The 12,778-nt window shown below is 62.5% G+C and overlaps 2 protein-coding genes across 4 annotated transcripts in view; one reads left to right on the forward strand and one right to left on the reverse strand.

Annotated features, from left to right (window-relative positions):
* Positions 1–2,086, forward strand: part of NTMT1 (N-terminal Xaa-Pro-Lys N-methyltransferase 1) — a 2,443-nt gene extending 357 nt beyond the window's left edge. Inside the window, exons 2-5 of one of the 2 annotated variants that reach the window (XM_035341326.1) lie at positions 125–172; positions 639–834; positions 966–1,218; positions 1,578–2,086. In XM_035341326.1, the coding sequence (XP_035197217.1) occupies positions 673–834; positions 966–1,218; positions 1,578–1,834 (672 nt within the window). In that variant the 5' untranslated portion in view covers positions 125–172; positions 639–672 and the 3' untranslated portion in view covers positions 1,835–2,086. Of the gene's footprint in view, positions 1–124; positions 173–633; positions 835–965; positions 1,219–1,577 lie in introns of those variants that run through there. The other variant, XM_035341327.1, reaches the window with a different exon arrangement.
* A 198-nt stretch (positions 2,087–2,284) lies between these two features.
* Positions 2,285–7,129, reverse strand: ASB6 (ankyrin repeat and SOCS box containing 6). Of its 2 annotated transcripts, XR_004754933.1 has the most exons (7): positions 6,874–7,129; positions 6,299–6,480; positions 6,113–6,219; positions 5,660–5,768; positions 5,468–5,554; positions 3,776–4,771; positions 2,285–2,296 (listed from the first exon to the last, which is right to left on the reverse strand). XR_004754933.1 is itself a non-coding variant. In XM_035341314.1 (6 exons), exons 1-6 carry the CDS (start codon positions 6,981–6,983, stop codon positions 4,095–4,097), a joined length of 1,272 nt encoding a protein of 423 aa, XP_035197205.1. In that variant the 5' UTR covers positions 6,984–7,129; the 3' UTR covers positions 2,688–4,094. The 2 variants fall into 2 exon arrangements, 1 of the variants encoding a protein (XP_035197205.1); XM_035341314.1 differs by lacking the exon at positions 2,285–2,296 and having other exon boundaries at positions 2,688–4,771.
* Between the last annotated feature and the right edge of the window lie 5,649 nt (positions 7,130–12,778).

Below are 12,778 nucleotides of genomic sequence, written 5' to 3' on the forward strand. Positions count from 1 at the left end.
GGGGGGGGGGGGGGGGGGGGGGGGGGGGCTCTCACCTCCATCTCCTGGGGGCTGCGGTCGCTTTCACACCCACCTACAGCGCTGCGGTATTTTGGGGCTAAAAACCTGCTTTTTCATCCCCTAGAGCACAGCGCAGACCGGCTCCGCGCCAAGCTGGCCCCCGAGCAGTGAGGTGAGGTCCCCGGGGGTCTTCACAGCCACGCAGAGCCCCCCCTACAGCCCCCTACAGCTGGGGAGAGAGGAGGAAGAAGAGGTGAAAAGGGTGGGTCAGCCTTAAAAAAAATGAAATTCAGCCTTAAAAAAAATGAAATTGGGTAGATCCGGGTACGTTGCTGACAAAGGTTAAGGCAGCCCTGTGCGGGAGGGTCTCCAAAAATACCAAGATTGAGGTCCTTGTGCCTGGTTGTTGTCCCCAGAGGTTTTTAAGGGTTTGAAATAACCCTGTCGGGAGGGAAAGAGGGGGGTCAGGCTCGTGTCGGGATGCTCAGAGAGCTGATCCCACAGCCACGGCACCGACCTGGGGCTGGCGGTGATGGTGTCCCGCTGTGGGGCTCGCCCAGAGCCCTGCCTTGGTCGGGGGGGCTTCGGGCTGGGGGCTGCTTTGGGCCTGACCTGGGGTTTCTCCCCTCCTGGAGCAGCGAGTCCCCCGCGAGCACGTCCCCCTCGGCCAGCATGTCGAGCGAGGTGGTGGAGGACGAGTTTGAGTTCTACTCCAAGGCGGAGAAGTACTGGAAGGACGTGCCCGCCACGGTGGACGGCATGCTGGGCGGCTACGGCCACATCTCCAGCATCGACATCAACAGCTCCAGGAAATTCCTGCAGCGGTTCCTGCGGGTAGGCGGCGCGGGACGAGGTGCTCCCAAAGCCCCGTCCTTCTCCCGGCGCGGAGCTGGGCTCTTCCCTCTGAGCTGCTCCCGCGCGGTTGCCTCGCCGGGGAGCTCAGCCCCTCGTGGTTTTCCTTCCAGGACGGCCCCAACAGGACGGGGACGACCCGCGCTCTGGACTGCGGGGCGGGCATCGGCCGCATCACCAAGCGGCTGCTGCTGCCCCTCTTCAAGACGGTGGACATGGTGGACGTGACGGAGGACTTCCTCACCAAGGCCAAGAGCTACCTGGGGGAGGAGGGCAGGCGGGTGCGCAACTACTTCTGCTGCGGCCTCCAGGACTTCAGCCCCGAGCCCAACTCCTACGACGTCATCTGGATCCAGTGGGTCATCGGTGAGGGGTGCTCCACGGCCTGTCCTCTCCCCGTCCAGCCCCACGGGCACCCGGGAGGGCTTGGGGAGAGCGGGAGGACTGGGGTAGGGCTGGGATCGGGACCTGCCCCATGGAGGGTGTCGCACTGTAGGGTCTTTTTCCCCAAACCCTCAAGGCCAGGGCATGGGTGGGACAGAGCCGGGTTGAGCCCATGGGACACAAGTTGGACACCCCCAAGCTTTCCCTTGAAAGTAACTCAAATATTTTGACCGCTCTGCTCAGGAGGGATCCCAGCACAGCCTCCCCTTCCCCTCCCCTCATCCATCGTGCCGCTGGGGGGGGGTCTCACACCCGCTAACCCCCCGCTCTGCCCCCCCCAGGACACCTCACCGACAACCACCTCTCCGACTTCCTGAAGCGGTGCCGCGCCGGGCTGCGGCCCAACGGCATCGTGGTCATCAAGGACAACATGGCTCAGGAGGGCGTGATCATGGACGATGTGGACAGCAGCGTCTGCCGGGACCTGGATGTGGTCCGCAAGATCATCCGCCGCGCCGGGCTGCACCTCCTGGCCGAGGAGCGCCAGGAGAACTTCCCCGACGAGATCTACCACGTCTACACCTTCGCCATGAGATGAGGGTGCCCGGCGGCCGGAGGAGGTCTCTCCAGGGCCAGCTCGGAGCAGCACGGGCAAGGACAGCGGGTCCTGCCGGGGCCGGGAGGGGCGAGGACCGTGCCTTCGCCGCGGCGGGGGGGGTGGCCGGCGGTGAGGGCGTCGCGACTCCCTCTTCTCCGGGGCTGGTGGCGAGGACGGGGCTTTGTCTTCCAAGTTGCTGCTGGTTGTGGAAAAAAAAGAGGTGTTTGCCAAATACACGCTCCTGCTGTCGCACTCCTGCCCGTGGGCTTTGTCAGGCGCAGCGCGCTGGTTTGACGCCACGCTCGGGGGCTCTGCGTGCGGGTGCCTGATGCTGCTGGGAGCAGGAGGGAACCACGGTGCTCCTCGGGCGCAGGCGGGTCGCTCCCTGCTTGTGCACAGGGCTTGGTGCAGCTGTGACGGGCTGGACGCCCCTCCTCACTGGGGAGTTTGCCTTTTTCCCCACTCAAAATTCACTGCTGCTCAGAGAATTGAGGGGATAACTCAGCAACAAGCTGGGTAAGGCAAACAGGAGAAACCTCCGCCGTTTCCTTACAGTGGGCTCCAGCTTCTGGGGCCCCAAGGTGGGCTTTTAAACCCATCAGGTCTCCCGCATACGCAGCAAAACAGCAGGTAGATGTAATCCTGGCTCCCTCGTGTTCTCCAGTCAGTGTAATGCAGACAAGGCCCTGCCCTACCTCCTGGAACACTTCTGGCAGCCCCAGTGACTGAGGAGAGACCCAGTGAGCGCTGGGCGTTAGCAGGGCACCCGCTCTGAGCTGCCCCCCCGACACCCTGCACTGCTCCCCCCAGCCCTCACCACCACCCCAACCTCCTTGCAGAAGAAACACGCCCCTTGCTGCTATTACAAAAGGCCTTGTTTAATTGCTCGTTTTCAATTCCAGGCAGCGGGGGGGGGGGGGGGGAGGATTTCACATTTTCGTTGTGTTTTTTAAACATCAGTTCCTCAAGATGCACAGCTCCGATTGCACAGGGTGGGAGGAGGGGAAGAACAGGAGGGCGGCGTGGGGAGACACCCCCCTTCTGCAGCCAGACCGCCTGCAGGTCCCAGCTCTGCTCGCTGTAAATACCTGCCCACAGGACATTTCCTTCCTCTTCTGCATCTGTTCCGGCGGGGGCAAGGCTCAGCTCCACGGCCTCTTTTGGTCTTCACAGGGAAGCAGATGCCTAGGAGCTGCCAGACAGCTGTGGCAGGCTGGGACACGGCCCCTTCGTGCACAGTTCCAAAGGTCGGGGCTTTCTCCAGCAGCCTGGCAAGAAAACCCCGAGCTCTGCTGTGATTTTTTGTTCCTGGGCAGGAGGTGCTGGAGCTCAGCGTGCCGCATGCCGTCAGCCAGGGAAAGGAGCGTGTAAAAGGCCCAGGGAGGAGCAAGGCACCGAGCAGTCAGCTGCCCATTCCTCCTCCTTGCGCACAGAACGCACCAAGGAACAGCCACCTGTCTGCTTGTCTTGGAGCCCAGCGCCTCCAGGACACGTTGGAGGATGGTTCCCTGTGCTGAGAGCATCGAGTGCTCTTGGCAGAAGCTCTGAGGGCGCTGAACAGCCGGGCTGCTGCTGCCAGCCCTGCTCCCCTCATCCTCTCCGAGCCCGGGTGAGCGAGGAAAGCACCGCGTCGAGGCACAGAGGCAGGACCTGCCTCCATCGCAGCTGCTTCCCCCAACAGAGCAGGAGGCACAGAACTGGATGCCAGCACTCCCCTGGGGCTCTGGCTGCTCTTGGCACCTCCCCGTGCTGCTGCTCAGCCCCCGGGACAGGCAACGACTCTTCTCTGGGCACCCCGAGGCGTCTCAGAGCTCTGCCACTCGTCCAAGGCACTGCTTCGCCCACCCCAGAGCAGGGCTGGAAGGAGGGGACCTGTGCAGTCACACCGCCCCGCCAGCCCCTCATTTAATAGCCACACAAACCTCTCCCCCCCCCCCCCACGTCCATCTCCCCGAATTCCAGCCGCCCTCTTCACCCGCAGAGGGCCACCTCCCCACAGCGTGCCCCAGGAGTACCCCTGGGCTCCTTCTGGTGTGAAATTAAATAAAAACAAGCACGTGTTCATTGCAGAGCCTCCCCGGACGTGCGTCCGGCACCGTGCACAGAGAAGCGCGGCCCTGAAATACAGCCGAGAGGCCCCGTGGGCACGGGGAGGGCAGCACCTCTCGCTGCGGGGACAACTGGTGCAGATCAGCGATCTGCTGGCTGGCCACGGGCACCGCGACCGTGGAGAGGGGACACGGAGAGGCACCAGCCAGGCTCAGAGGTCCTCGTGCCCGACAGCAGCGTGGTCGATGAGGAGGTACCACTTCAGCCTGTCCGGAAGAGGTAGAGCCTTGATTTTAACATCTACTGGCCAAGGCTTAAGGCGCTGCCGGATAAACACCCTGCAGAGATGTTTCAGTGCCTGGGGGCTGTGCTCCAGCTGCTTCAGGGAGCAGAAGAGAGTCCTGATCTTTTCCCCGTGGCACCTGCAGCTGCTGGTGTTGACCTCAAAGTTGCTGGGCAGCTGGACGGTTTGTGAGCTGGCCATCATGAGCTCCAGCAGAGTCTGAGCCTTCTGCATGAGGTCCGCGTAGAAGCTGTCATCTTCGGAGACACTGAGGTGAGAGCAGAGGCACTCGAAGACGACCTGGAAGCCCGACCAGCAGGCGGGCCCGTGGAGGCAGCAGTTGTAGGCAGCGCCCGACTCGAGGAGGAAGCGCAGGAGCGGGAAGTGGTGCTTGAAGTTGCTGAGGCAGAGATGGGTGAGGGACTCGGGGGCCGGGCACTCGCTGGGGTTGGCCCCGTGGGCCAGCAGCAGCTGGGTGACACGGAAGCAGAAGCGGTTTGTCACCCGCGCCTCCTCCGTGCTGCTGCACGCCGCCTCGCCCAGCAGGAAGATGACGTAGGTGAAGACGGTGTCGCCGTCTTTGGTGGTGGCCCTGACGTCCGCACCTGGAGGGAGAAACAGAGGGGACAGGCGGGGACGGATTCGTGAGACACCACGGGAGGCACAGACCCCCTGGTGTTGTCAGGAGGGAGGAAACCCAGCACTTAAACGCACCACACACCCAGCACGCAACACCTGCGCCCACTGTGGAGCTGGAAGCAAGAGTACGAGCACAGCCACGCTGCTGCTGCCTAGTGGGAAGGGATTTCACGCCAGAGCACCGGTCCCTGCAGAACGTCCCGAGTCTCTGGTCTCTGCCACCCAGCACCAAACCCTCCTCCCTTCTCCTTGCAGGCACGGGCCCAGGAGAACACAGAATTACAGCGGAGCCTCCCCCCGCTGCCTGCCCCAGGCAGAACTTAAACATCAGGACAAGTCCATGGCCTTACGAGAAGCCCAACACGTGCTCCACAAGGAGCTGCAGGCCATGATTTCTGAGACAGAAATCTCTTCATCCTATTCTACTTCCAGCCAGAAGCAAGAAGCAGAGAGCAAGATTTCTGGATTTGCTACGTTTGTCTGCGAAGCATCCTTCGGAAAAAACACAGCCAGAGAGCCCAGGACAGCGCTAACCCTGCCTCTGCCGGGCTCTACTCTTGCTGGATCAGGAGCACAAAAGAGCTGGGAGGGCAGCAGCTGGCGCTGTACAAAGAATCAGCGAGCACCAGGGGTTTTGTGTGGAGAGGGGAGTTTGTCCTCACCTCCTTCCAGCAGGAGACGGATGCTCTCGGTGTTGTGGATCTGGACGCCGTCGCTGCTGGCCAGGGCGTGCAGCAACGCTGTCTTTCCTGCAATGGCAGAAGACAGATAAGAAAAGAGAGCTCCGCCTAGAAACATTCACCCCAAAAGCAGCTCCCTGCTCTCTGCAGGAACACCTGGAGGGGCACACCGACCGTTTTTGTCGGCTGCGTTGACGTCAGCCCCCAGCTGAAGCAGCCTCTGGAGGCACGACAGCCGCTCGGGCTCCTCGCTGGCCAGATCGAGGGGACTGCTCTCATGGATCTGCGCAGGTCGAGAGGAAAGAACACAAGCCATTAATGCCTGTTTGTGAGCTCCTCTGGGAATTCCCTGCTGGGGGGCTTCATCAGGGCCAACATCAGAGCGTGTATTTCGCCGCAACCCCCAAAATCAACAGCGACAGCCCCTCCGCAGTGCCTCTGTGCCCACGGTTGGTGTAAACCAGCCTCCTCCCACCCATCGCAGCAGAAGCAGGTTTGTTTGGCCAAAGGCAGCGTCTCAGGGGGTCGCCAACAGCAGGTGACACACGGGGGGCCCTGGAAGAAGGGAGCAGGGAGGGGCTGTCCCCGCACAAAGGGTTAGCCGTGCCCAGGCAGCCAGGTCCGTACCCGGTCTCTGCGGTTGATGTCCGCCCCGTGGCGCACCAGCAGCTCCACCACGTCCGGCTGGTTGCGGAGCACCGCGATGTGCAGCGGGGTGTAGTAGGTAACGGGGTCTGGGGGCAAAAACACGCGGTGGTTTCGGAGAAAGGAGAAGGGAGCAGCCCCGCACGGCCCCCTTCCCGCCAGCCGTACCTTCAAAGCTGAGGTCGGCGCCGAACTCCAGGAGGATTTCTGCGGCGGCGACGAGCCCCAGCTCGGTGACCTTCAGCAGGGCATAGCTCACGCCTTCCTGGTAGAACGGGGAGTGGGTCTCCCGCTCCAGAACTCGTCTCATGGCTGAGAGCTGGCTCCTGTCGCTGCCCAGGCAGGCAGGGCTGGGGACGCACAGAGAGAGATGGTTGACGATGGTTCACGAGAACGTTGCATGTCTCAGATGGGTTTGCAGAGGTCAGAGCAGCACCAAAGAGAAAGAAAAAGCCCTGGACTCTCCTCTTGTCCTGCAACTTGTTGGCTACAGGATTATGCAGCAGCACTAAGTGGCACAGCTGAACACCAGTGCAGTTTTTATTGACCTAGGCAGGCTCCCGGGGAGCACACACAGCCCCGTGCCTGCTCTGCTCCAACCCCATGCTCCCAAAGGTCCCCGGGACACGCAGCTCCCCAGGACAGGGCTTGTTCCCAGCGCCAGTGCTGCAGGCTGAGCGCCGGCTGCCACCTCCTGAACACCAGGCGGGCACCAAGCTCCGCTTCCAGCCCCATCCCGTTACCTCTCAAGCGCGCTCTGCCTGGCATCCTGCAGCGCCAGCAGCCCCAGGATCTCGTCCACCAGGGGCTGGTACTCGAAGATGATCCTGCGGAAGCCGTGTAGGAAGGGCATGGTGCTCCCGCCCGGGGCCCCCCCGCATGGCAGTGGCGCCTTCCCCCACGCAGGACGGTGGCGGGCAGACACCGGCGGGGCCCGATTTCCACAGGACCGCCCCCTGCTTTCAAACAAACGCGGCTTTTGAGCAATTTAGCAGTTAAAAAAAAACAACAAGCAGCCTCCTTTTGTATTTGTAAAAGGCCACAGAGGGCAGCGCAGAGCCCTCCCCACCCCCTGCCCTTATCTCCTGCGGGCAGAGCGGGGCACAGCCGGGCCCAGGGCGGGCCCCACCCGCACAGGGCCGGGCCCCACACACGGGGCCGAGCCCCGGAGTCCCCAGGCCCCGCGGTACCGGGGGCTGCAGGCCCCTCACTGGCAGGGCGAGCCCCCAGATCCCCCCCAAACCCCGCGGTAGAGCCCGGGAGCCGGCACCGGGACAGTCCCAGGGGCTCCCAGCCGCCCCCTGAGGCCCGCGGGGGGGTCTCACAGGACCCCGAAGGCCCCCAGCACAGTCCCGGTGCCGCAAACCCCCCCCGCCACCCCCACCTGCCCGCCGCTACTGCCCGGAGCGGAAGCGGAAGCCGGCAGCTGGGCCGGGAGAGGCGTGGCCTAGTGGGGGGCGTGGTCTAGTTGAAGGGGCGTGGTTTGGAGGCGTGGTCTGAATGGGGGCGTGGTCTGAATGGGGGCGTGTCCTAACTGCGCGCGGCCGCCAGGGGGCAGCAGAGGCCGGGAGCGGCGCGGGGCGGGGGCGCGCGCGGCAGGTGGGGGGGGGGGGCGAGAGAGGAGAGCGGCGGCGGGGGCGCGCGCCGAGGGGGTGCGCGCGTCCGGGCACGCCCAGCCGGGCACGCACACGGCTCCCTCAAAGGTGCACGCGCACCCCAGTGCACGCCCGTCCGTGCACGCGCACACCCACCGGGTGCCCGCTCCAGGTGTGCGCCAGCCGCGTGCAGACCCCTGGGGTCGCCCCCCCCCCCCCCCCCCCCGGCCCCCACGCGCGTGCACACGAGGGCACGGCCGCAGCCCGGCGTGCTCACAGCCCAGCCGTGCACACGCATGCGCGCGCACGCGCACGTGCCCGACGGCGACACGCACCCGCGGGCGGTGCGGCCGTGCAGGCCCCTGCCCAACCACCTCCGTCCCCCGGGGAGCACCCAAGGGTGCGCGTGCCCCCTCCCCACCACCACCACCATCATCATCATCATCATCATCATCATCATCATCATCATCATTATCATTATCATTATTATTACGGTGGAATTTCCAAACGCACGCAGCTCCGGAGAGCCTGCACTAGCTGAAGCCGCCTCCAGTTTCCTATTTTCTTTTCTTTTCTTTTCTTTTCTTTTCTTTTCTTTTCGGGATTTATTTCATTCTGGCGGAGCGCTTCCAGATTGCGGCGTGAGGCAGAGGGGGCAAGGAGGCCACGCCGCGTGGGCACTTTTCTACTGCCCCATCCCCAAATCCCTCCACGGACCCCCCAAAACCCTCCGTGGGCCCCCCAAAAAACTCTCCGTAGACCCCCCAAACACTCTGTGGACCCCCCCAAAACCCTCCGTGGACCCCAAAACCCTCCATGGGCCGGGCATCGCCGCCGTCCCAGGGCGCACAGCACCGCTGGGGACCACGCAGGTCCAGCCTCCCCCGGGGGGGAAATTTCCCCATTTGGGGGAAATTCACCCCAAGGAGGGGCTGGGACAAGAGGGTGACACTGGTGAGCAGGACACGAGGGGGACCCAGACCCCAAAGACCCCCCCCCGGGTCACCCCGGGCGTCGTGCCGGTGCCCGGCCGGGATCGGCCCCCTGCCTCCCCAGCGCCTTGGCGGGGCAGCCGGGGAAGAATGCGAGCTGGCGATCCATCAGGGAGACAGAGCAGCGGCGAGCCGAAGAAAGAGGGGCATTTTAGGAGGAAAGCCAGGGAAATTTGATCATTAAGAAATCCTCCTGGCTGTCTGGGGGAATTTAATTAAATTGCTGGAAAGGGCTGTGAGCACATCTGGATCCAATATGTGCAGCTTTGATTTTTTTCTTTCTTTCTTTCTTTCCTTTTTTTTTTTTTTTTTTTACTCTCCTCTCTTCCCCCCCCCCCCCTGGGCGGGGGGGGGGGGGGGGGGGGGGGGAATAAAAGGGAAATAGCAGAGCCACGGAGTATTGGTTCATCTGGGACTGGGATTCCTGGCAGGGAAAGAAAGAGAGAGGGAGAAAGAATGAGAGAAAAGAAAGAGACAGAAACGGGGGCAATGGGGGAGAAAAACCTTTACCATGGGCTGGGGGGGGGGCACGATGCCACCAGGGACAAGGAGCTGGGGGGGAGGGTGCAGGGGGAGCTGGGCGAGATCGGGGGGCGAGGACCCAGCGCGGGGTGCGAGGCACCCTTGGGTGCTGGCAGGGACGGAGGCAGAGCTGGGAGCTGCTTGTGGATGGTGAAAGCTGTGTGGTGCTGGGGGGGGGGGCACATTTTGTGGGGCAAAATGAGCACGGTGCTTGTCCCTGATGCCCTCCCCCCCTAGGCTCAGCTGGCCCCGAGCTGCTCCATCCTCGTGGGTGAACGGGGCCCTTCCGCGGGCAGCACCTCCACCACTGCGAGGCTCAGGGTGCTGGTGTGGGGGTGGCTGACCCCACCCTGGGGGGGGCACAGAGGTGCCATCCCGGGGCTGTCCCGGCCCAGTTTTGGGCAGCAGGTCGGCACGGAGCAGGGCACAATGGTGCCACCCACCCCGGGGACCCCTCACTGCATCCTGGCCAGGCACCGTCACCCCCCGTCTCCATCCCGTGCGTCCTCCTCGTTACGGGGCCGAGCAGCAGCTCCAGAACCAGAAACCTCCCCCCCCCCCCGGGGATGCGGGCACACCAGCCTGGTTCCTCCGCAGAATAACATCCAAAGGGCAAGATCTGGGGAATACTGAGGAGAACGAGCATCTCGGTACCAACCGGCGAAGCACCGGTGCCCGCGGCCCTCCCACCCAGCACGGCACAGCCCCGGGGAGGTGGCTCAGGAACACCAGGAATCCCCCAGGAGGGCACAAATCGAGATGAACCCAAACGGTCCTTTTTTTTTTTTAAGGCACCCTGAGGCAGGCTGAGCTCCCTGCAGCTCCGGTGCCGCATCGGTCCCCACAGCCCCTCTTGCCCCGCTCGGGTTTAGGCACAGCGGACATGCTTGGCTTCGCTTCCACCAAACATGCTTTGCTCAGCACGGCCGAGAGCCACCTTGCCAGCTCCGAGGTCCAGTTTTAATCACTTAAAATGCATTTAAAAAAAAAAAAAAAAAGAAGAAGAGAGAGAAGATCTCGCACGAGAGGCTCGGGGAACGACAGGAGAGCGGGTTTCAGACAAATGGGTCTAGCTTTAGATGCCTTGTGTGGCTGGCGGAGTTAAAAAAAAATGATGCTTGAAAAAAAAAAAAGGCAAATCCTAGAGCTAAAAAGGAAATTGCATTAATACAGATTGTTTTATTTAAAAAAAGCAAACCCTGACCTCTACTTCAAAAAAGTCATTAGACATTCTCCTTCTGAAAGGCCGACAGGGGATATTACTGAAAGGCCAGTTAATTTCTCAATGACTTACTGTTCTTGCTCTGCTCATGGAAATGTGTAAAGAGTCGGAGGGTAATTTAAGGCACCCTGCAGAAAGGTGTGTAAATCTTTGCATGTCTAAAGAAACTTTACCAGACCGCTAGGACTGGGAAAAAGAAAATGCTTGCCCTCTTTTTTTTTCTCTCTCTCTTTTTTTTTTTTTTTCTTTTTTTTCACTTTCCTTTGGAACTCCGATCCCCTTTGATCATAAAAAAAGGTCATATTTCACCCTAAAAAATATCGGCAATCACAGGGCCCGAGGAAGTGCGAACCCAAGGGGGTTTCGCCGATGATTATTCCCCCCATTTAATTATTTAATGCCAGGGGCTGAGCGAAAGGCGTCTCCCCTGGAAAAGCCAGACGCTTCCAGAACGGGCTCGGGCCCTGAGCGAGGAGGCTGGGGGGCAGTGCCCGGGGCTGCCCCCTCCCACCCCAACAAACCCTGAGCCCCCCAGCCCCCAGAATAACCCCCCAAAACCCCGACGGGCCGGGGCGCATCGCCACCAGGACACCGAGCTCCAAGGGGCCACCGCCGTGCGCAGGGGCCGGGCTGTCCCCGCGGCTGTTTGTGCAGCACCCGGTGTCCCCCCCCGTCCTGGGGACAGCATGTCCTCGAAGTCACCAAGGGGAAGCAAAGCGGAATAAGGCGTATATCGGGCCAAAGAGGGGGGTTGCTGGCTCCTCACACAGCCCCTGCACGTGGCACGTCGCCCCCCAAGGCACGGAGCTGCCCGGAGGGCTGATGGCGACGTGTGCCACCCATGTGCCCCGTGCCACCTGTGTGCGCCGCGCCATGACGGGTGGCACAGCAGAACCGGTGTGACACCACCTCCAGGTTTACACGGCCAGGGTGAGGATGGGGATCCGGAGCTGAGTCCGGCCTGTCTTCAACCCCAGGGCCAGCAGATCGGGCCAGGAGGGCCGGCAAAACAGCCCCCAGAAAGCAGGAGGGGGGGCAGGGAGGCCTGGCTGGCTCGTTTTTGCACACTGCGGGAGCCCCCCGTGGACTCGGAGAGCCGAAATCTTGCCTTCGGCTACACCCCTTCCAATCTGCGGAGCTCTGGGAAGCTGCTTCCCCGGCAGGGAGATCAGATTTGGCAGCGCTGGCTCGCTTCGAAATCCGCACGCCTCCGACTTGAAGGGGAGAGGGAGCGCAAGGAAAAAAAAAGCTTGCGACTAATGTTAAAATAACTCAGCCAGGGGCTTCGCCGCTCCGGGATGGTGCTGGGAAGGCTTTTTTTGGGAGCTCAGAGCCGGGCTCCAGCACCCAAGATTGCACGATTTTGCCTCGAAGCCCCCGTGCGCCCAGCACCATCCGCGTGCGCCCGCAGCCCCCGGCTGCCCATCGCCCCCCGGCCCCAAGCCCCCCTCTGCCCCCTTCTCTCCCATCTCCTCCTCCGTCTACACACACACACATATACCCCTAGCGGGATCGGATTTTTTAAAGAGGGGAAAAAGTCCTTTTTCCTCTCCCGGCGGCTGGTTCTCATTAGGGAGGTTTCTTTCGCAGCCCCAAGGGAAGCAGCCTATGAGTTTTTAACTGTGGTGCAGGACGTAATTATCTCATTAAGGCGAGAGAGCCAGGCTTTTCCCAGGAGAGGTGACCTTGCTCCGGGGTTGCTGGGGCTTGGGGGGGGGGTGGGTCGGAGGTGGAGGGCGGGGGGGGCCGTGTCCCCCTGTCACCCGCGGGTCACCTCTCCCTCCAGCCCCATTTGGGGTCGGGGTAAGCGCAGCCCCCCCGCGTCCCTCCCCACGGAGCGCGGCCGCTTCCACTTGTTGATAGAAGCACTTAGAGAGGGGCTAGGGGGGCTCGCAGGGGGGGGCAAAGAGGGGATAGAGGGTCTCTGCCCCCCCCCCTAAACCCCCCCCACACCCCCTCGGGCTCCACGCCCGGGCTGCCGCCGGTGCTCGGCCCCTGGCAGGGGGCAGGTCGGCGGCCCGGGGGGCGAGGGGCGAGGGGCGAGGGGCCGCCCCGCTCGGCTCGGAGCAGGGGCGTTTGTTTGAACAGCTCCAGAGCAAAAGAGCAGGGGAAAAAAGTTTGGGCTGGGAGCGTGGTTTTTTTCCCCAGACGTCAGCACAAGGCGGAACAGGGGCTGGGGAGGGAGCCGGACTCGCAGGGCAGCCGGGATTTATTTTTTTTTCACTTTTTTAAAAAAATTATTATTATTTTCTTTTTATTATTTTTTTTTTATTGGGGGGGGGGGGGGTGTGGAGAAGGGGAAGGGGCCGGGGAGCGG

The sequence above is a fragment of the Oxyura jamaicensis genome, chromosome 17 (assembly GCF_011077185.1).
Source record: "Oxyura jamaicensis isolate SHBP4307 breed ruddy duck chromosome 17, BPBGC_Ojam_1.0, whole genome shotgun sequence".
NCBI lineage: Eukaryota > Metazoa > Chordata > Aves > Anseriformes > Anatidae > Oxyura > Oxyura jamaicensis.